The sequence below is a fragment of the Olea europaea genome, unplaced genomic scaffold (genome assembly GCF_002742605.1).
Source record: "Olea europaea var. sylvestris unplaced genomic scaffold, O_europaea_v1 scaffold3399, whole genome shotgun sequence".
In the NCBI taxonomy this organism is placed as follows: domain Eukaryota; kingdom Viridiplantae; phylum Streptophyta; class Magnoliopsida; order Lamiales; family Oleaceae; genus Olea; species Olea europaea.
In genome coordinates this window covers 14,843-39,166 of record NW_019253012.1, presented here as the reverse complement: position 1 = coordinate 39,166, position 24,324 = coordinate 14,843, and the positions used below count along the sequence as shown (strand labels likewise).

The following is a 24,324-nucleotide window of genomic DNA, read 5'->3' as shown; positions in this document are numbered from 1 at the left end:
TATGACATTCATTAGTTGAATGCTAAACAGATATTTACTTTGGGATGGATATTTGGAAAGCAGTCAACTAGGTTATTCGGTGTTTATAGAGAACTAAAGATTACATGATCACATTCAAGAAAATCAAACAAATTGGAGATAATTAGATATTCTGATTTTGATCATGAAATATGATTGCAAAATTTTGTCACTAGACTGCACATTTGGATGGATTTGAAAGACCACTTAAGTTATTTTGTGATAATATCATTCTTGTATTCCAACAGGAGTTTGATGATGTCAAAATTTATAAACATTAAGTTCCTCGTTGTTAGAAAAATAATTTAGAGTGTTTAGGTTTATATGGAATAATTAGGACAAACTCTCTAATTGCGGATCCGCTTATTGAGGGCTATCACCCAAAGCCTTTCATGAGCATATTGCTTACACGGGTGTTGCATTTTTTATGATATACCAGTTTAGCGGGAGTTTGTATTCGGATGTATCTATTTTGGACACATAATTCTGTCCATGGATATTTAGTTTATTTTAGAAATAAAGTATTCAGTTCAGTTTCATTTTGATTAAAGTTTTGGTTTGATCTCATAAGGTAGGATTAGTTAAAAATAGCCATGTTCAGATCACATTGCATGTAATTTCCACACTACAGATCTACACTTATCTATGTCATTTGATTGTATATATATACGTTACTATTAAGGGTTTAGTTATGATACTTGTCATAAGTATTCAACATATAGTTCTGTGAAGTATAGTTTAAGCAGGCTTTTGCCTTGACCTACTTCGGGATTGCTCAGGGCGATGTTGTAAGTTTTCATAGATTGGGCATTTCTTGCATTATTGTCAATTATAATCTCCATTTTCTTTTTCTGTCTCGTTCTCTTAGTTTTTTCTTATTTTATGCATCTTTGATTGCAATTTTTGCTGGATAATGTTTCATTTAGGCTATGATCTTTCGTTCAAATATCATGGGATCAATATACCTAAAAATGCAAGATGATGGGCTTTATTGATTTTATCGCTTTATCTAAGACATTCTAGAATTTGGTGAACATGGCTGGAATTTTTTTATTATTGAGAGCTTCTATGGAAAGGGACTCGGGGATTATTATAGCCCGAGTGTAGGAAGAGTTGCTGTATTGAAACAGAGAGTTGATTCCTTGACAAATTAAAGTGATTGAGAGTTTTGGTATAAACACAAGGAAGGTAAGAATTTAGCCCATTAGAGAATTGTGATCCATGTTATTTCAGTGATGACATAAAAGAGCCTAATGAATCTGTACTAACCAGATAACTTTTTTTCCTGCAACTGAAGACTGTTTAGTTGCTTGGATTCCCCTATATTTGCTGGTATATTATCCGAAAATTTATTGTAACTCGAATCAATAGAAACCATAAGTGAGAAGCAGCTTCTTTCATAGTGTTTTGTTTTGATTTTGAAACAATGTTTGTCTGATTCATTATGAGTTCCACAACCATGTCAGACAGCAGAATTATATACAGGAAAAGGGTTTGATAAATGGTCAAAATGATGCCATAGGCGAGAACAATGACTGTGTTTTTCTTAGACAATATGTTAATAAAGATATTAAGCTACTCTATCAAAATTCTCAAGTTAATATTCATATACAGAGACTTATTTTTTTATGGGTTTCTAATTTTTTGAGCCACTACAGACATTTAGCAATATTCAGAAGCTACTCAATAAAACTTATAGGAAGGTTATTGGCGACCTTATGATAGCTGCTTCTCTTGTTGTGCATAAGAACACTAACCTTGAGGATGCTATGAGATATTAACTTCTTTTCTTTGATTATATTTTACTTGACATAAATTTGATCTAAGTTTTCTACTTGGTGTTTGCCTTCATCCTGCAAATCCACCAAATGTATAATGTGGAAATTGGGTTTTGGGTCTGAAAGAGATTCAATAAGATTTTAAAGAAAATGAGCTTAATCATTCTCAATTATCATAGAAAAATTGAAATGGAGATCTACAATTATGAATAATGGTGTGTGATGAATTTGTGAAATTACATCAGATTCGTTCCTATATATTCCATACTTTGAGGTATTGCAATTTTTTATTATTTAAATCGTGTCCTTTCTTACATGAAATTTTCCCATTTGCAAGCTTTTGTATTTAGTTATTGGACCCTCATTTCTGGTCATCTGGTTCTAGCGGCACCATTAGCCACGAGACAATTCGATAATGTCAATTTTTGCATTTTGCTGTTTTTCTCTTTATTTTTTCTGTCGTGTATGGATTTTGCGCTTTATTTTTAATTTCTATATTTCGATGTTATAAGAATTTGTTATTGGAATTTTTGATTATTTTAGGATTTTTAATTAACTTTTTGACAATTGGGATATCTGCATTTCTAGATTAAATGTAATACATTAAGTTGTGTGCCTAACAAATTTCTGAGACTTAGTTTCTCAAATACATGTTCTTTCAGAGCATTTTCATGCTAGAAAAAATAATATAAGGGTCGGTTAACAATATTGAGTTGGCAATGTCAGTAAGGTTTTTAGGGAAAGGATGACAAACATCAGTCATAAGTTAATCCTAAGCTACAGAAAGGAGTGTAATTCTAAGAAGTTTAACAACCGGGGTTGTGAACATGAATTCCCTGTTTCCATATCAAGTGGGATTCACATTTTAACATAATTGTCCATTGTAAGTCATTCTATGGCAATGTAACCTTCTATCCTGTGATAGAGCCCTTTTCTTTCGACCCACAAATGCATTCCAAGAATTTAAGACCACACACGATAATTAGCCTAATCCAATTTAATATGAATAACTTATATCATAACATAACAATAAATATTCTCATTGTCACAAAGGTCTTATCATCTTTATCATATGTATTGACATCTCAGGCTCGTTCACAGAAAACTGTAAATTTTACTTTTTATTTTTCGTTATGGTTTGCTTTCGTTTTTATTTTTTTGGGTTTATACATGATTTTAAAAGTTTTAGGTAATCCTTGCACTTGAGTTGTTTTTCTTAATCCAATTTAATATGAATAACTTATATCATAACATAACAATAAATATTCTCATTGTCACAAAGGTCTTATCATCTTTATCATGTGTATTGACATCTCAGGCTCGTTCACAGAAAACTGTAAATTTTACTTTTTATTTTTCGTTATGGTTTGCTTTCGTTTTTATTTTTTTGGGTTTATACATGATTTTAAAAGTTTTAGTTATTCCTTCCACTGGAGTTGTTTTCCTTTTGTGTTTCAAATCTTGGTTTTGTGGCTAGTAAAATGGTGCGAACCTTATTGTCAAGTTTCAGTAGTTTTTAGTTTATTCTCTGTTTCTATCTTTTAGCAATAACTAAAGCATTTATGTAATTTTTCAGGCTCGTGTAGTTAATAAACTCTGGTGAAGGAAATGCAACAACGGTAAATTTCTTGAATCTCAAAAGTTTAGTGTTAGCATATAATTCTATTTTGCAAATAGAATTCTGGAAGGTTTCTTTTCTTAATCCAAAACATGGAAGGGAAAAATATCATTTTTTTCCCCAAAACTCAATTAAATGTCTTGGAATGCCAAAGATTTTTGTTGTCTAACAAATAACTTGGATTTTTGTCAAGTAAACTCAGTAGTGTGGTTTCATATGAACAAATTATTTAGTGTATTGAGACTAAGATAACTTCAAATTATTTCCTTTATTCCACGTGACTTTTTTATCTGGTTTCCATCTTTATGATATTTCTAGGGTTTGATAAGCACCTCTGTAAATACTAAACTCTTTTCACAAGTTTTGTATTACTGAAATATAGAATAATTGTGTAGGCACAGTTATTGTATTTGTTTTTTCCGTATTGTCAATTGAATAAAATACTCCGTTCCTCTGCCAATTAATTCTTTACCTTTTATCTTATTGTTTGTTTGTGATCATATACTTCATGATGTGTCATGCATATTTTCTCGATCTATTTTATTTTCCAACAAGTGGTATCAAAGCTATTAGTTGTGTTGTGATTTGTTTAAGGTTTTTGTTATTGATGGTTGCCATGAAGTATGAAATTCTGCTCTTAGATTGTAATACAAGATTCTCATTGTGACAAGTAAAGATCGACCTGTACTCGAGTAGATAGATTTGTATAACGCATTGTTAGGATCTGACAAAATGCCTACAATTTAGACGACAAAAGAGAAACAATGTAAGGATCGAAAGGTAATTTCACAGATCCATCTTCATCTCTCTAACAATAATCTTCAGGACTTTTGAAGGAGAAAATGATAGTTGCGTTGTGGTTTAGTTGGAGCAATTGTACATGACTAAAAGTCTGATAAGTAAATTGCATCTAAAGCAGAGGTTGTATTCTCATCGCATGGTAGAATGCGGATCTTTGAAAGATTATCTAACTGTGTGATGAAGAAGATCTGACTTTAATCCATTTGTGTCCGCTGTCTACTTTGTTTAGAGACACGATTTTGTGTAGTCGTGATCTTCTCACCATTAAATATGCCTATGATGCCTTATTTTTAAAAGAGAAAATGAAGCATCTGGTCAAACTTGAGGTCATAGATAGAGAATGCCTTGTTGTTCATGGTGATTGGAAAAGGGACAAGTCGAGGTCAAATTTCAGTAATCAGATTTGTTATTATTGCAAAAAAAGAGAGAGGATATATTAAGAGAGATTGTGGTAACTTGTATAACAAAGGTAATTTGACTCCAAATCATGGAAAACAATCAAATATTTTAGATGAGACCAACATAGTCGAGAACTATTTGAGTGATGGAGATATTTTGACGATTTTTGACATGAAATCCAAACCTGACGAGGAATGAATTTTGGATACAGTTGTGCGTTCCATACATGTCCCAATCGAGATTAATTTTATTTGAAACATATGAAATGGTGACGCAAGGTAACATTGTCATGGGTAACAACAAACCTTGTCAGGTAGTTGGTATAGGTAGAGATCGATTGAAGCCGGTGGATGGAACATGTAGAGCACTTGATCACGTTTGACATATTCCAAACTTGAAGAAGAATCTCACTTTGTTGAGTACTCTTGATTCAAAAAGGTACATAATATCTGGAGGTGGAGTCTTGAGGGGTCAAAAGGCAAAAGATGTCCCAATAATACTTCTTGCAAGGTCGAACAGAATTTATAAAGAAAAGTCAGCACAAATTCAGTACTGTAATGGAGATTCAGTTTGGTACTGTACAATTGGAATTTGGTTCAAAATCCATTTTAAAGAATACTACTTAATCAAGTTCGGAGGAGACGGGTAATTCCGCTTTGCCACTATTACTTGCGGTTCCATCATATTCAACTGTTAGGGATAGACCCATTAGAGGTAGGTACATGGATGTTGGTTCGGTTGCACATTTTTTTAACGTTTTTGAAGATATCGAGACTAGTTAGGGCCTTCAATGAAAGCATAAGGAGTTTGATTCTGTTACAATGTGTGGTTCGAATGAAAGCATAAGGAGTTTGATTCTGTTACAATGTGTGGTTCGACATAGTTGGTAATTTCTAATTCATTTTTAATTTTATGAAACTCGATATCTGAGTTCATGTATCCGTGTTGGATATAGTGGAAGAAGAGTATTTTTGTACTGGAGAAAATTTCATTCTTGTTGAAAAGTTTGTATTTTATTGTTGCAGTCGAATTTATTTTTCTAGGTGGAGAAATTTTGAAGCTTTGTTCGTTGCATTGATATTTGTGTCAAGGTGAAGATTGTTGAATTTTTTGACCCAAATTAAATTGGATTTTTTGGGAAAATATTATTTCCTTTGTTCTACGTGCTTTTATTGAAAAAAATATTATTTCCTTTATTCTACATGATTTCATTGGAAAAATATTGTTTAATTTATGTCACGTAATTTTTGATCTTGTTTTCATCTTTGTGGTATATCTAGGGTTTGACATGCACCCTTATAAATACTAAACTATTTCACAAGTTTTGTATTACTAAATAATTGTGTCAGCAAAATTATTGTATTTATTTTCTCCACATTTGTATAGGGGTAGGCGTGGGGTGGGTTGGGTTGGGTTGGGTTGGGTTGGGTCAATTTTTTGCCCAATCCAAACCCAACCCAACATGATCGGTTTGATTAAGAATCAATCCAACCCAACCCAATTATGTGTTTAAACCCAACCCAATCCAACCCACCAAGTTTCGATCGGTTTGGGTTGGGTTAGTCGGTTTTTATTACTGAACAAGATCTGTTTAACTATGTTGGTCGAATTTTACTTTACCAAACAAGAACTGATGTCTTTTTCAAGTGTTGCTTTACTAAACAAGAACTGACTACTTCAATATTCAAAATATCATATACTACAAGCAAGAAAACCAGACAACTAACAACTCAAACACAAATTCAAGCATAAATTTCAACGATAGATGTATGTTTCTTTATTTTCGACGGGAAAAGTAAGCAAAATCAAGCATAAACTTCAAGATCTTCGAAGAACCATAAAATTGAAATGGAACTATGATTACTAATAAATGCCCAAACTTACTAAAGTAATAAAACATAATCAATCATTGAAAAAAGAAGAAGAAAAACTACATGAAAAGGTCTAGAAAGCATGGGAGACTAATGGGTACAAAAAAAAAAGGAAAAAAGAAAAAAAAACTCACCTAGGTAACTGACGACGGATTACTAATAAATGTCCAAACTTACTAAAGTAATAAAACATAATCAATCATTGAAAAAAGAAGAAGAAAAACTACATGAAAAAGTCCAGAAAACATGGGAGACTAATGGGTACAAAATAAAAAGAAAAAAAAAAAAAACTCACCTAGGTAACTGACGACGGATTACTAATAAATTCTCAAACTTACTAAAGTAATAAAACATAATCAATCACTGAAAAAAGAAGAAGAAAAACTACATGAAAAAGTCCAGAAAGCATGGGAGACTAAAAAAGAAAAAAAACTCACTTTGGTAACTGACGACGGATACTGGCGGAGAGAGAGGCGAAAGAAAAATGCTGTCTCTGGGCGTTGTGATGGATTTTTTTCCTTCTTCTTTAGAATAGAAAATCTCATGTGGAAAGTGCCGCTCATTGCATCACCAGAATTCAATTGCCGATGCTGCGTTTGTACAAAGTTGAGATTTTCATCATTTTCCCCCAAAAAATCAAATATGAAAACACAAAAAATGTAATAAATACTTATAGTAAAAATCAAGAAAAGAAATGGAGAATACTGATGGCTTTGTAATGGATTGGTCATTGGAGGAGACTAGGGTTTTCTTTCATGGTAAATGGGAATGGGAGGGACAAGGGAGTGAGGGATAGGAGAGACCTTGTACCCGTTTTTTTTATTTTCAACTTCCAAGACTTTTTTATATTTTAATTTTCTATACGGCTTGGGTTGGGCGGGTTTGGGTTGGGTTTATACCAGAACCCATAACCTGACCCAACCCGAAAGAAAATGCCAAATAATAAATTGAACCCAACCCATTTCATTGCAAAAACTGACCCAAATCGAGCGGTTTGGGTTGGGTCAGTCGATTTGAGTGGTTTTGATCGGTTTTTGCCCACCACTATATTTGTCAATTGAATAAAATACTTCGTTCCTCTACCAATTAATTCTTTGCCTTTTAACTTATTATTTGTTTGTGATCATATACTTTATATCGTGTCATATATATTACCTCAATCCGTCTTATTTTCCAAAATATAGTGTCTCACATATTCCTCGGAAGCTTTTAACAGAATATATCTAATTATTGCTGTTGCTACAATTTAATTCTTAACATGGATTGATTGAATCCAATGGTGTGATAAGTAAAAGAATATACAAGGTAAGTGTGTAGACATAAACATTTCTATTCGTATAGAAAACTGTTCCACAGAATTCTGCCAGAATCTCACGAGTGTTTGACCCATGTTGTGATAAAAAATGTCAAAAAATCCCCCCACCCACCCACTATTGTTTGTATGACTTTTGTGTGTGCAGTTTTTGTATACACAACAAGTTTATTATATTTTTCATTTAACATGCAAATGATATAAAGCTTTCTTCTTTAATAGACCAAGCGGACGAAAACAGTTTAAAATGTGTATGTTTCATGACATATAGTAAAATAGCAATTATGAGAGATCACACGTGTTTTTCGTCTTATGCATGAGGCTCTTCTCAAGTCACTTCGAAATTTAGTAAATCTACTATCATCAACAGCTCAAGGGTGCCTTCCTATAATGTACCAATGACCTCCTCATTGTGCAAATTGACTACATCTCATGTTCCTAAAATTATATTATATTAATTATTCTAAATAGGATTTCAAGTGTTGATTGTGTTATTTTCCTTTGTTTCCTTACTTCCCTCCTTTTATCTTTCCCTTTTATATTTAGAGTTAAATTCTTGCATCTTTAAAATCCAATATAGGTTTTCTTTTTTCCTTCTCTATGCTTTAACATCCTTTTAACTCATAGATTTTCGAATCTCATCAATGGATTTGCAAGTAATGTTGATCTTATATCTTATACCTGATGGGGTGACAATGTAGAAACATTATATTTGAGGAACATTATTGATCTTATACCTTATACATGATGGGATGACAATGTCGATAAAACATCATCTGTTAACTGTAGGACTTCTCACTATATTAAAGTAGTTGAGATAATAATCAACACCCTACAATAAATTACAACTAGTGGATATTTTTGTTGTTGGCACATCAAATCTGTTATATAACTCTAACATGAAGGTTGTTCCATGGTTTGTTTCATATGCTATTTGTTTAGCTATCTTCACACTCTATCCTCATTTGATACTGATTACGACTACATAGTGAAGTCCAATATATAGGTGATAATTATATTTTATACGCTTTCATCTTTCTTTTTATCCATGGAAAAGCTGCAAAATGATACAGATGTTGTGTCATAAAATTTTTAATTATTACATTGTATTAAGTTAAATTTGGAATTGTCTTTTTCAACAATGTCATCATGGAGTATTATGCTATATTGCTATCTTATGATGATTTAGATATTCCTTTTCCAACCATCATGCTATTATCAATATTAAGGAGATAATTACAAATAGGTTTGATGACTTTACATGAAAAGACCGGTTGTCAACATGGAAATTGGTTCTATGATGAAATGTTGTGTCACTGCTCTAGGGGTGCTACTAATCAATCCTTACAACACGTAACGACAATTTTCTATAGATTTGTGACTTCATTTATAGTTACAACACTTTTTGCATTGCAAATGTTGGTTGTTCTTTACGATAGTTTTGCAAAAGTTACTGTTACACTATGATGATATACGGGAAATCTAAAAATTTTAGCTTTATTTTATGTTCTTTTTATTCAGGTCATGTGAGATCTTGCAAAATCAATTGCTTTGGATGGCAAATAGGCACCTACTTGATAGAGGTATGCATATTTTTACTAATGTAATTTTCCTAACTTTTGTCCATTTAATTTGCAATATTATGCATTTGTTTTTGTAATTAATATTCTCTTCTACTTTATAAAAAAAGTGAATAAATTCAACCAACTTAAGAATATCGTTCATGTTTACAAATTATTATCTCTCAAATTTACACACACTTAATTTTAACAATAATCAACTAACGTGCAACGCATGTTCAATCTACTAGTTTCTAAAGTTTCTTATCTAGAATATTTACAAGGTTTAATAATTAGTTTGGTATCAAGAATTTCTAGTGGCAACTTGAATTTATTCTCTAGAAATTTTCGAGAAACATGCGTCTTTACTCTATACAGTTGGCTGAAAAAAAAAAAGGGAAAATGAAAATCGAGAATGTAAAAAAGAGGGGAAAAAATGTTGGTAGCGAGCATTTACATATCAAACAATTTAATCCAATTGAGCTCAAGAAAAAATAAAGAAACTTGAGAATTGATTCATGTAATTTTGCGCTGATTTTTCTTATAAATAGAGAGTTGTCATTAGAGTTTAATATATTATCAATAGGGTGTGTGATTTTTTTCTTGGAATTTATTTTTCATTATAGTGAATTATTGCGACGAATAATGATGTAATCTAACATTGAGACAAAGATTTGTAAATATCGTGTACTCTTTTATGGTTTTTATTTATTTACTAAGACCTTATTACTTATATAAATGCTTGTTGATTGAATAGTCATACATAATCAAGTTGATGGTTTATCATTTCAATAGAAGGCGGTTTCGATCATATTATATAATTTATATTTATATCTTACTTGGTAAATACATGATTAGGTTAGAATTTATGTAAGTTAGATAAGTATCGAAGGAATGAGTACTGTGCCACCACGGCCAACCTTGACAACATTTCCATCATTTGTCGTGTTCATCACTTTGTAATTTTAAAAGATTCATAAAAAAGATCATCGTTACTAGATAAGTTACATCATAATATCTAACTCTGGGAGCAAAAATAAGCCAAAAAAAAAAAAGAAAAAGAAGAAGTTATTTTATTGATAAAAAAATCCAGACTTAGGAGAGGCGATCCACCTCTCCTCAAGTTAAAGATGCAATGAAAAACTTATCGCGTTTAGAGATGATGACACCATAATAAAAGATCAAAATAGTTTAAAACTAGCAATTTTTTGTAAGCCTTACACCTCAATTTGGTGTACCACTTTACGAGGACAATGACAAAGGTCAAATAAATAGAAGAAACTACTAGTGATGAGGATTATGATATTGAATTAAATATATTAACGATTAACTTAAAGAACTTATTGACAGTGATGACAGATTTCATAGTTATTTTCATTTCTACTAGTAGATCACATTTTTTTATGTGATGACTAATATGAGAACTTATTTTTTGTTACTTTATGATCTATTTTATATTTGTTTGCAAGTTAGACATTAAGTTTCAATAAATTGTCATTTATAGTTCAAAACGCACAAAGAATTTTGTAAGAAATCAGTTATATTTCATGATTTCATTTGATTGTTATTACAAACATTTATAGTTATACTTATTTTACCTGAAAGAAATACTTTCATTTAAGTGAGAAATCTTAAAAATGAGAAAAGAGAGGAAAAAGAAAGTTTAAATGTCACTTGCTAATAAATTTAGGTGTAATTCATAGTAAAGACTACATGTAGTTGCTCTACGTGACATACATGTGTAACTTTGTTATTTAATATATGAGATAATAAAAAATTATCGTATTAATGCATCAAATAACAAAGCGATGGAGATTATGAGATATAGTGATTGGCTATACAATGTTATGTTATGATTTCATCGTCTATGATTGAGTTATGGAAACTTTTGATCTGATATTTACATTAGAACCAAATTCATTACGGTTACAGAATCACTTCAATGATTGCTTACTTGTACAAAGTCCATTTTGATATTTTGTTATTAGTCCTATAATTTTCTTATGTTAGAATTAAATTACATATTCCAGTTATCTCGTTGTTGGATAATTTACTTTATATTATAAATTGTGGAGAATCTCCTGATGCTGTGATTTGAGTTGAGCCAAGATTAGTTGCACCGAATTTCTTTACTCTGCATTACATCATCAAGATCCAGGCTTATAGATTGTGGCAGATTGATTTCGTACATATCTTTCTTGGTTTCCCATTATAGAACTCTTTCTTGTATCTATCTGTTTAATTTTTTTGAATGTTTTGTAGTGCTTATGAAATGCAAAAATTGTGAGAGCATGTTTGACAGCCTAAATATAAGTGAAAGTTGTTTCCAAACACGTTTGGTCGAATATCCTTTCAAGAAAGTTAAATACCGTAAACTTTCCATCGGATAGGCAGATTCACATCTCTTATAACCAACGTAGTCCTTGGTCCTTGGAGCAGAAGAAATTTGTTTAGCTTTACATCTGTCCCAAGGTATCATTTCTAATACATCGGTGGGACACACTCGAGCACATTCAGAGTTCAAAAAGGTCAAATCTTTGATGATTCCATTGTCTATGATTGAGTTGCAAAAACTTCTGGATAGGTATCCTATATTTGAACCGAATTTTTTCTGGTTAAAGAATTTCTTTCTAGTTGCTATCGTTTTTCAATTATTAGGGTTGAAGCGTAGAAATGAGCATAGCCCAGGAAACAAAACAGGGAAGCCCATCATAAAGCAGTCGACTAGAAGTAGAAGACTGCTGGGCTGAGAGAAGGCGGCCTCTCTGGGGAAACATGGCCCAGTTTCTCTAGAATTCTATATCATTGATATTCTTTTTCTCTATTTCTCTCGTCCTTCCGTTTATCCATACCTTTACATCTTTCATTTTGTTTTGAATCCGGAACCTACATGTCGATGCTCACGATTTCGATGGCCATACTAGTGATTTGGAAAGGTGAGTGAGTTCCCGCAGGTCATTTCTCTTGTGAGGCAAGTCGTTCTAGTGTTTTAGAGCACAAGAAGTTGCTGAAGAGTGAATAAGAAGGGGCTTTCAACTGGAATCGATGGCGCATGGCCAAGATGCACCCACAAAGAAAGCATAGGCGAGTTTTTCTGACTTTTAATGAAAGGACTTTTTCTTCGATTTTTCAATAAAGACGAATTTGAACTTCTTTCTTCCTTATAATAGAAATAAGTCACTAAGCTTATCGAATTACCTCTTTTCATAATGTCAAAATAAGTAATTTAATTGTTTTCAATTGATCACTATAAAATTACTTAGTGTTATTTATGGTTAAAATTTTTGAGCTTAGTCAAACCCTCTCTAATATTGATTGTAAAGGTTCTTTAATCCTTGTGAACCGTTAATTCTAATGCTCTGTTCTTGTTAATTAGCTGTGAACCTGCACAGGTTTCCTTCATCTGTATGAACCCTTTTGATTCGAATTGCTAACCTTCCTTACTAGGTTATGCTAAATTTCACTAGTTGATTTTGAAGAAACTGAATGAGCAGCTGTAAATGAAAATTAGACTGCAGAAGTTTTAATAAATAGATTTTTACTTCCTAATTTATCTGCTAGCATTTTGAGACTATAACTAATTTTTACAAGAATGTCTCTGGTTTTTAATGCGACAAGGATCAAATACTGTGGTACAGAATCACGTTATCTTCTATTTATTTTCCTCTTCTGCAACATCAAATTTATGATTATGTAGAAAATCCTGAGGTGTCGAATGGAAAATTAAGGTTCAACTGGGAACTCCATGGTTCTAATTGGAGAATTGCTTGTCGAAGTGTTGGCTGATATTATCTCAGCAACATCAGACTCTAGGAATTGTAAATTATGATCACCCTCAAAGCTGCTCCTCTGGTAGGGTAAGTAATTTGATTCTGACATGAATTGAGAATAAGAATCGAAGTGATTGTCATCAACAAGCGTAGAGATCAGGAACGTAGAATTTTCTCCTAAGCATCCAAATGTTGAGGGAAATGAGGACACAGATGGCTTCTCGGTTTTCTCCAAGTCCTCAGTTTGGACTCTGTGATCTGCTCGGATGTTTAAAAGCATCTGGTTCGTTTGTGATTGATGTTTGTGAGAATTATGTCTTAATTCTTGTTTTCCAATTGATGCTGGCTGTGGAACTCCATTCGCAGAATGCTTACACGTATGTGTTCCTTTGTATGTTATCTCAAATGTTGTAGGATCATCATCAGATCCCTGCACTTGCTTTGTTGCGGAACAGTTTTGAAGATGACGGTATTTACATCTATAGTAGCTTCTGCAAATATAAATATACCTGTTAAAGATTTGTTTACACTTTCTTTACTTTTGTTCTTTGTGTGTGTGTGTGTGTGGACAGACATGGTTAACTAGTTAATGGGTGGCTTTGGTCTCTTCTATGCAGAATAAGGGTGCATTTGGCACACTATACCTGGGATATTTAGCTCCCAGAATGCCCTTCTGCCCGTACTTTCTCCAATTATACCCATCATCTGTAGGTCCTTCAAGCCCATTTTCCGAGTTAATTCTCACTAGTTCTGTCCATGTATGCAACTGTTTTCTGCGTTACCAGTCGACAACAGATTTGGCAGGAAATATCAGACGAAAATTCTTATAACTAATTGCCAAGAAACATTAATTGCAGAAAGTGTATCTTAAGTAAATTTACCTTTGCTTTGGTGTATCTTTATGTTCCTGCTGATTCATATTGTTCTTCAAATCCCCACTGTAAGAACTTCCATCAACAGATACTGAAGACGTTGCTTCAACTTTTCCTGCATGGCGCATGGCCAAGATGCACCCACAAAGAAAGCATAGGCGAGTTTTTCTGACTTTTAATGAAAGGACTTTTTCTTCGATTTTTCAATAAAGACGAATTTGAACTTCTTTCTTCCTTATAATAGAAATAAGTCACTAAGCTTATCGAATTACCTCTTTTCATAATGTCAAAATAAGTAATTTAATTGTTTTCAATTGATCACTATAAAATTACTTAGTGTTATTTATGGTTAAAATTTTTGAGCTTAGTCAAACCCTCTCTAATATTGATTGTAAAGGTTCTTTAATCCTTGTGAACCGTTAATTCTAATGCTCTGTTCTTGTTAATTAGCTGTGAACCTGCACAGGTTTCCTTCATCTGTATGAACCCTTTTGATTCGAATTGCTAACCTTCCTTACTAGGTTATGCTAAATTTCACTAGTTGATTTTGAAGAAACTGAATGAGCAGCTGTAAATGAAAATTAGACTGCAGAAGTTTTAATAAATAGATTTTTACTTCCTAATTTATCTGCTAGCATTTTGAGACTATAACTAATTTTTACAAGAATGTCTCTGGTTTTTAATGCGACAAGGATCAAATACTGTGGTACAGAATCACGTTATCTTCTATTTATTTTCCTCTTCTGCAACATCAAATTTATGATTATGTAGAAAATCCTGAGGTGTCGAATGGAAAATTAAGGTTCAACTGGGAACTCCATGGTTCTAATTGGAGAATTGCTTGTCGAAGTGTTGGCTGATATTATCTCAGCAACATCAGACTCTAGGAATTGTAAATTATGATCACCCTCAAAGCTGCTCCTCTGGTAGGGTAAGTAATTTGATTCTGACATGAATTGAGAATAAGAATCGAAGTGATTGTCATCAACAAGCGTAGAGATCAGGAATGTAGAATTTTCTCCTAAGCATCCAAATGTTGAGGGAAATGAGGACACAGATGGCTTCTCGGTTTTCTCCAAGTCCTCAGTTTGGACTCTGTGATCTGCTCGGATGTTTAAAAGCATCTGGTTCGTTTGTGATTGATGTTTGTGAGAATTATGTCTTAATTCTTGTTTTCCAATTGATGCTGGCTGTGGAACTCCATTCGCAGAATGCTTACACGTATGTGTTCCTTTGTATGTTATCTCAAATGTTGTAGGATCATCATCAGATCCCTGCACTTGCTTTGTTGCGGAACAGTTTTGAAGATGACGGTATTTACATCTATAGTAGCTTCTGCAAATATAAATATACCTGTTAAAGATTTGTTTACACTTTCTTTACTTTTGTTCTTTGTGTGTGTGTGTGTGTGGACAGACATGGTTAACTAGTTAATGGGTGGCTTTGGTCTCTTCTATGCAGAATAAGGGTGCATTTGGCACACTATACCTGGGATATTTAGCTCCCAGAATGCCCTTCTGCCCGTACTTTCTCCAATTATACCCATCATCTGTAGGTCCTTCAAGCCCATTTTCCGAGTTAATTCTCACTAGTTCTGTCCATGTATGCAACTGTTTTCTGCGTTACCAGTCGACAACAGATTTGGCAGGAAATATCAGACGAAAATTCTTATAACTAATTGCCAAGAAACATTAATTGCAGAAAGTGTATCTTAAGTAAATTTACCTTTGCTTTGGTGTATCTTTATGTTCCTGCTGATTCATATTGTTCTTCAAATCCCCACTGTAAGAACTTCCATCAACAGATACTGAAGATGTTGCTTCAACTTTTCCTGCAGTTCCTCTCGACTTGAGAATCAACAGAGACTTTTCATAAGAAGATAATATCCTTTGCAGAAGAAAATCATGAGCTCCACAAGGAGATGTCAAGTACAAATGAAGTCGAAGCTGTTTAGCTTGCTCCATTCCTTGAGACAGTTCGTTGATCAGCGCCATGTATTCCGAGGTAAAAGTATTCTCCATTTCTTTTCCTTGGTGGCTTTGATTGTTTACAGAAACATCAAAAGTTTGTGAATTGTGCTCCTTGATCTTCTCCAATAGGAACTCTTCGTCTTATATTGAGGCATCTGAGTTTGAAGACACCTTCTGGGAGCAGAGAGGGATGTGAAAAAAGAGTGGGACTAAGAAACCGAGTTTTCAAATGCTGACCAATTCAAGTCACCAAAACCTCTCTCATAAATTGTGGACAGAGATGGCATGAGAATGTGTGGAAGTGATTAATAGATAACTCAACCGTATTAAGTAAACGAAACGCTAAAATCTTGTCGGCCCTAATGCTCAAATTAGTACATTATTTTACATCAAACATGTTCTAACTCTACAACTTTTTAAAATTTGAAACTTTAAACCATCTACTCTCGTAGAATCCGCAAGTGCTTTTAATTTATCCGTTACTGATTTCTATCTATTTATAATTTAAACATTTTATAAACACTTCTTGAACAAGCTTTTTAATCAAGTGTCCCTTGAAAATTAAGATTAAACCCTTGTTTGAGATCCATTTTATGAGAAAAATAGATTTTATAATAATGATTTTTGAAGAATGTATGGTTAAAAAGTAAAAAAATTTTTTTTATTTATGTATAGAATTATTTTATAGGAGAATGAGTGGTTGAAAATGAGTTTCGATAAAAATGGGATAGAGACTCAACTACTCAAAAAATGGTATTAATTTTACTTGGAGGTTTCCGTTTGTATCCGGCGTGCGGATATGAGTGAGGGGGTTGGGCCCCACACATTTATTGACATGGGGCCCTGACCCTCCATGTGAGTAGTAAGTAACATATAATGTCAAACTCTGGGTACCTATAGCAAATCTCGTTTTACTTTTCTAGAGTCTTTAATGCATGAGAAATAAGCAAGCCCATGGGTTTTCATTGGGAGGTGCACATGCTGAACAATTCAAACTCCAAACGAATCGTGTTTTATTTCATATTAATGATTGTGTTAAACAGAAAAAGGATATAAGTCAATAGGAAAAAAATCTTCAATACGCGTCATTTGGTTCTAATGCCTGAAATATGAATATAGATATTAGTGGACCTCTTATGTGTACTAATGCGAGGAAGTCATATGTTACATTGAAGAGTAAAGCCCCTGAAACAATCCTCGCGGGCAGGCCCTCCCCTCGCCCACCACGGCCCTACATTGAATAGAGACGTCGTGTGAATCACAATTTGAGATATCGTCAATGGTGCAAATAGATTTTATGATTTCATACGTCGTACCTATAATAACTCAGTCTTAGTCGGACCTGATGGGTCAAGTAGATTTTCTAATTTGCTTACTAATTAATTCTTCGTAAAAATTAAAAAAAAAAAATCAAGAAATAAAAGTGGTTAACGTTGATAGCAAGACTTGGCACCATTTGTAACTGGCCTTGATTAAGTAATCAAACCACTAAATTACCCTATTCTAGTATGAGAATGCCTTTTATTACCATGTACAGTAATATTCAATTAACTTCTATTTTTAATAAATTTAAGATTACCTATATAACTCCTTTTGTAACCAATTTTTTTGGGGTAAATTATAGAGGTCACGTTACCCTTTGATCATGGAATTGAATTAATTAGATCTTTAGCAACAACAAATAATAATGCCAATTTTGATTTAACCTTCATTTTCTTACATCACATTACTCTTGAAGTTTCTTTAATTCTATGGACTATGAAAACTTGCCCTAGCAATAAATGTATTTTCCTAATATATTCTCAGTAATTGCCAACTCACTTATTGTATATTCTTACTAATCTATATCAATATAATCTTACAATCCACATTTTACTTTCATTTTGTGGACAATTTTGTTAGTTGCCAAATCTTGGCATAAATTGCCTTTTTTTGATGGAAATAAACGCGAGACGGGTACATAAAGATAAACATAACTAACATTAGATAATCTTGGCATACATTGCTTCTTTATGACCTTAACTAGATAATGTATCACATCACCTGAATATATGTATCGAGGTGAGATTTTGATTATTGGATGTCGAGAGAAAGGACCACAAGGAAAAATTCCATAATGCTTATATAATGTTTACGTCGATTTCCATTGAGAGGTCTTTACTGATACACGGTAAATATTTTAAGGGGTTGAATAAGAATGGGATAAGAGCGATCTTGATGACACTTTGATGCTTGCATCAGTAAACGATGATAATAGTTGTGAAGATAGAACTAGACGAGGAGATATTTTCAAGTATTCTTATGCTTAAATTGGACTTGAGTCTCTAATTCTAGTCGGCGCATGATGAGTTAGAGGAAGCACAAGAAATTCAGGATGTAACCACAAAGTGTATGTTTGGTATGCTAAATTTGATTGAGATAGCACATTTAACAAGATTTTCATTTCTTTTCGATTTTTCGATAGTGTTGAGTATTATTCAATCCTTTTAATAGCGAAAAAAAAGTTTTTACTAAAAATCTTGCTAGGCTTGCTAGCCCTCATTTTATTGATCATCTGGGCTTGTATACACAATTCTTTGTTGATATCTTTAGTGACTCATGGTTTTTCATTAGTCTGGGAGTAGATCCTCGTGTTAAGTAGTTAGGAATTATGATGAGAACTGTTAAGACTAATATTTTAGTCGTCGATGTCATATTTTCTTGTGAAGCAAACAAAATCAAAGGACTAGTTTTTGGCAATAAACCATTACATCTCAGCTTTAGACCGAAATGTGGAAAAATAAGACTTTCTACTACGGCTGAAATCCCATGTGATCGTTTGATTACTCGTAAGTTAACGAGATCGTGAACATGTAATAAAGTGGTGTGTAGAGTGTTGAACCCATTGTGACTGTGTTTGATCAAGTTTAAGTTAACACTACCTTTAATTGAATAGCAAAATCGAGTGGTAGCTAAAAACTATTAAATCTATTAACTAACTTAAAAGCAATATACAGAAACCTTATTAAATTCGCAAGAAATATTGCTTAAGAGGCAGAATCCCCCTTATTAATCTATTTTTAGTTCGACAATTTAAATTGACAATTTAAAATCATGCTTGTTGGTCAATGTTTCTATTTTAATTGAAAATTTCTCTCGATAATTATTAAATATATTCCTCTCATATGACCTCCCTATCTTTTGATGAAAGTTGCGAACATGATAAATTCATTAAATGTGATAGAATATCTTATAAAAATCATATAAAATATAGAGGTATATCTATATCATTTATCGAACATCACAATGTTTATTACTACATGCTAAAAATTTTATTATCTCTCTCGATCACAATAAAATCCACAAACAATTCCATTATTGGCCAAATAATTGAAAACGAAATTAAAACATAATAAACATCCAAACAATTAAACAAATTAACGTAAATTAATTATTCAAGCCAAAAAATTCATAACAAAGGTTCATTACATTCTAGCAATATAAAAATCTAGCCAATCATATTGTCGAAATTAAGCACAAAAAAAATAAAAAATATCACCAAAAATTGACGAAACGTGACTAATTCCCGCTCAATTGTTGATAAATTATTGAACAAAGATTGAAAATTAATTCCATTTTCCAAAGTTGCCACCACTTTTGTGCATGTCGTCGTCGTCTTCTTCTTCTTTTTTTTTTTGTTGGGTATGCGTGTCTATGTATAATTAATTCAATTGCAAGCCACTTTTTGCTTGCATCAAACAGCAGGCAGCCCTTTCTCTATATAGCAAATTCAGCAGCCTTGTTTAGCACATTCAGCCGTGTTATTTTTTTTTTTTTTTTTTTTGATCGGTAAAAGGTTGAACCCCAACCTTAAGGGTCCCTCACCGTCCCTATTCTGGAGTATCGTGAGAGAGGTAAATCGCAGGTTATGCCTCCAAAGGTACAGGTGGAAGGCTGCTTATACACTTGGACTTATCCAATAGCCAAATCCATATTTCAGGATTCGAACCCTTGACGCGACAGCCTCAAGCAAATATGGATTTCTCCACCATTCCCTTTTACCACTTGGAGATGTGCCTTGGGGGCCATTCAGCCGTGTTTTCTCATCAATTGCCGTTGAATAGTGATGCCATCTGTTTGTAATTTTCGGGACCAACCAACCATTTTTTTTCCTCTTTACGTGTTCTACTGTTCTTTTCTACGTGTGAGATATATCAATGTATGATGTGGCCGCCTCCTTTGAATTCCTCCAGCTTGAGTGCATATATTAACCTAGCAGGTTCAAATTCAACGAGAGCCCAAGTAATTCTTTAATTTGATTCCCAATTGCTAGTCCAAACTAAAGCCCAATTAAGTTCAATACCCATTTAATTTAATATTCCTCTCCAATGTTTCATCTTTCCCAAATTATGCAATTGAGTCCTTCAATTTCTATAGTGTAAACTTCGATCTCCAAACTTTGCATCCAATAGCCAATTCAATTCCCATACTTCGAATTTTGCCATTTTCACCATTTTTTGCTTCTTTCCTTCAATCCTTTTCATTTATAGAGTTTACCTATAAAATATAAAATACAACATTTGAAGATATAATTTGTCAAAAGAACTATCAAATATTTCTATTTTAAAGCCCCGAACAAGTGTATAAAATACATTTATCAAACACCCCAAACTTAAATATTTGTTTGTTCTCAAACAAAACTATAACCTAAATAGTAACAAACACACAAACAAGCAAAAATCAGGTTTTAAGATACCCTTGCAGACTTAATTACTCGAGTCATAAAGGTTTCAAAGAGAAGTTTTAAATTTAATATATATGCATTAATTAGTGAAATGCCCCTTATCACATACCTATTCAAGCAAATCGACCTCTAATTTAAGACTTCCGCCCAATTTTATCTTATTAATTTAAGACAATCCACAACTTTTTTCAAACAAGAAATCCTCATTCACATCTGCATCTTCCTACACTAGTAAAATCACCCCAAACTGTGCTAAATTTGGTTTGCGGATAATTAATTTAGTATGGTATGGGTAAAGCATCTATGTCCAACTAAATCAACCTATCAGGAGCATGAAACAACTCATTTCATCACAATGTCAGACTCAATTCTAACGCACATAATGTCAAGTTTTGCAAGATTAAGTTTCAATTAGTCTAGCATGCAACATATCCACAACTCAATTTTAAATCATCATTGTCAGCCAAACAACCTGAAAAAGATATTTTTTTTAAAAGAACACGCACAAAAACAAAAGAAAATTTAATGATTTTTTTAAGGAAACACACAAGCATACAAAAACCAAAAACTCACAGTTTTTCCATCCCCAAACTTGAACCTAACATTATCCTCAATTTCATAAAGCAAAAGTAAGAATATAAGGGATTGAAAAAAAAAAGAAAAAGAAAATACTCCACGAATTTCTGTAAAAGATGAGAGGGATTATGGGTGACAGCTAGACAATCTCTTTCGCCATGCTTTTCCTTTGGACTATGTTGGCCTGAGTGTTCCACGACGTCATGTTTCTGCATATAGCGGTCAAATTAAAAATTAACGATCAAATAACCTAGAACATGTGTTACTTAACCCAACCAATCATAATAACCAACTATACAGAGGAATTGATCGGGGTGGTTGAAATAGGTATCTTGAGCTTTTGCATTCCTTGTAATTTCTGGTTTTGCATCCTCGTTTTGCCCTCCAAACCTTGAACCCTCCATTCTTCTCTCGTCCAACACTCACTAAATGTTAGGCTCCGTCTCCTTCGAGCCTTGTTGCACCTTTGTAGCAATACACTTGCACTCCTCCTTAGCCTTTTTGCTGATCTCTTCTTGTAATGGATTTTTCATAGTGTTGTAGATCTTGAACTTCTCTTGCTTATCTTCCACTCTCAATGTCAGTTCGTCACTTTCAAAGTCCATGATAGCTCGGCTTGTTGATAGGAATGATCTGCCCAAGATAAATAACACTACATTCAATGACTCCTCTATATCTAGGACAACAAAATCAACGGGGAATATGAATATGCCAACTTTAATGAGCACGTTCTCAACAACTCTTCGTGGGTATTTAATTGATCTATCTACCAATTGAAGGGAGATGGATCTATCCTTTAGCTTTTCCAATCCTAATATCCTGTATACAGAGAAAGACATTAGGTTTATACTTGCTCCTGAGTCACATAAACAATTAAAAGTCAAATCATTCCCTGAGCAAGGTATTTTAAGACTCCCTGGATGTTGTAGCTCAAGAGGTAATTTGTTCTGTAAGATAGCACTATACTCCTCATTTAACTTGATGGTCTCAAAATCTATAAGCCTTCTCTTTTTGGATAGGATCTCCTTCAGAAACTTTGCATAGTTCGGTATTTGAGATATAGCTTCAATCAGTGGAATGTTGACATGAAGCTTCTTGAAGATGTCCAAGAACCTTGCAAACTATTCTTCCAACTTCCTCTTTTGCAATCTCTGTAAAAATGGGATATGAGGCACATGAGGTTTGATAAAAGCGTTTGTCTTAATCTGTAGATTTTTTGACTCTTCATATGGAATTACTTCGTCTGGTTGTTCAGATTTATCCACTTGCTTCTCATCTCTGGAAGGTACATTTTCATTTATTGCCACACATTTTTTGACTGTGATTTCTGGATGTTTAATCCTCTTACGTATAGTGATTGCCTCACTCTCCTCACTCTCCACAATTTTTGCTGCCATTACCTACTGTTTCGGATTTGTTTTTGTGTCGCTTGGCAGTGCTTCTTGCTGTCTTACTGAGAGTACTTTTGCTATTTGTCACATCTAATTTTCTAAATTCTTGATAATAGCTCCTTGAACTTGTAAAGTCTTGTCTGTTCTATACATGTGTTGAGTAGATATCTCCGCCAACTTAGTCACTAGGTCCTCTAATGAAGATGTCTTCTCATTCTGCTGAAATCCGGGCGATACGGTCTGTGGTGCTATCTGAGCTCCCTGATTATTACTCTATTAAAAGCCTAGGTGATTTCTCCAACATGGGCAGTAGTTGTTAGGATTTGGATTGTATTGTTGCCTTTCAAAATTCTGAGTGTAGTTCACATCCTCCACTGTCTGAACAAAAGGAGACCCTACATTACAATCAACACTTTCATGGTTCCCTGTACAATGTCTGCATTTTTGTCCCACAGTCTGAATTTAGCTTATTTGTTCCACTTTCTGCACTAAAGCTGCCAATTGTGCTGAGATTGCTGTCAATGGATCTACCTCATGTATCCCCGTTACTTTCTTTACATCTGTTCTTTCTGTTGACCACGGTGCACTGATGAATGCCAAATCCTCCATGATTTGGTAGACTTGATCCGCGGTTCTTTTTGTGAGAGAACTATCACATGCAAAGTCTATGTTAGCTTTGCTAATTGGATTCAGACCAATGTAGAAGTATTGCAGCTGAAGCCACTTCTGTAATTCGTGTTGTGGGCATTTGCGAAGTAAACTCTTGTATCGTTCCCAAGCCTTTGAATAGCATTCTAAGTCCATTTGCTGAAAATAGTAATCTTATCCTTTAGCTTTGCAATACTTTTCGACAGGAAATATTTGCTAAAAAATTTCTGACTCAATTGGTTCCATGTTGTAATGCACTGTGGTGGACAAGTGTCTAACCATTCCCTTGCTAAGTCCCTCAATGTGTATGGGAAGACCCGTAATCTGATTGCTTCACTTGAAACCCTCGGATACTCAATTGTTGCACACATGTCCAAAAATCTTGATGCATGAGCGTTGGGATTCTACTTAGCTCTCCCAAAGAATTGTAGTGCATTCTGGAACATGTTGGTGACATCTGTCCTCAGGTAGAAGTTTGCTTGACCAAACGCTAGATATATGATACTGGACTGGCTTTCCACTATCGATAGAACCATATACTCTTCCATGAGCCTTGCATTTTCATTGAATGCAGCTATATTCAATTGTGCTGCTCCTAGATTAGCCTCGATGGCTATTTGATTTGGATTTTCATTTGCCACGTCTTCCTCTTTCTATTTTTGGTATGTTTCAAGTTGTTGTCTTCTTCGAAAGTTGAATGTTCATTCAACTTTCTAGGTCAAATTGAGCAAGATCCCCAGTTCTCGAGCTTCACATACAAGTCCCTGAACAAGAAAGCCATAAATGCTGTAAAAATTTTCTAATATAATAAATTAATCTAAAAAAAAGGAAAAAAGAAAGAAAAAGATAAAATTCAGATTAAAGTTAAAATTTATTAAAACTTATCGAAAACAATAGTCCCGACAACGAGATCATAAAACGAGTAATAAAGTGGCGTGTAGAGTGTCAAACCCACGAGGACTATGCATTTGATCAAGTTTAAGCTAACACTACCCTTAATTGAATAGCAAAATCGAGT

General features: G+C 33.4%; 2 protein-coding genes and 1 long non-coding RNA gene across 4 annotated transcripts; 1 reads left to right on the top strand and 2 right to left on the bottom strand.

The window, feature by feature from the left end:
• Positions 1-709: 709 nt before the first annotated feature.
• On the top strand, positions 710-10,033 carry LOC111386056. The gene is made up of 3 exons (XR_002701144.1): positions 710-806; positions 3,373-3,415; positions 9,319-10,033. It is a non-coding gene; the product is annotated as an uncharacterized LOC111386056 (long non-coding RNA).
• Positions 10,034-12,848: 2,815 nt separating this feature from the next.
• LOC111386053 (probable WRKY transcription factor 41) lies at positions 12,849-16,229 on the bottom strand. 2 transcript variants are annotated; one of them, XM_023010483.1, is made up of 4 exons: positions 15,830-16,229; positions 14,008-14,113; positions 13,771-13,899; positions 12,849-13,617 (listed from the first exon to the last, which is right to left on the bottom strand). In XM_023010483.1, the coding sequence occupies exons 1-4, from the start codon at positions 16,017-16,019 to the stop codon at positions 13,080-13,082; spliced, it is 963 nt and encodes a 320-aa protein (XP_022866251.1). In that variant the 5' UTR covers positions 16,020-16,229; the 3' UTR covers positions 12,849-13,079. The 2 variants fall into 2 exon arrangements, with proteins under 2 accessions (XP_022866251.1, XP_022866250.1); XM_023010482.1 differs by lacking the exons at positions 12,849-13,617; positions 13,771-13,899; positions 14,008-14,113 and adding exons at positions 14,565-15,333; positions 15,487-15,615 and having other exon boundaries at positions 15,724-16,227.
• A 5,463-nt stretch (positions 16,230-21,692) lies between these two features.
• Positions 21,693-22,664, bottom strand: LOC111386055. The gene is made up of 2 exons (XM_023010485.1): positions 22,443-22,664; positions 21,693-22,361 (listed from the first exon to the last, which is right to left on the bottom strand). Exons 1-2 carry the CDS (start codon positions 22,662-22,664, stop codon positions 21,693-21,695), a joined length of 891 nt encoding a protein of 296 aa, XP_022866253.1.
• Positions 22,665-24,324: the final 1,660 nt, after the last annotated feature.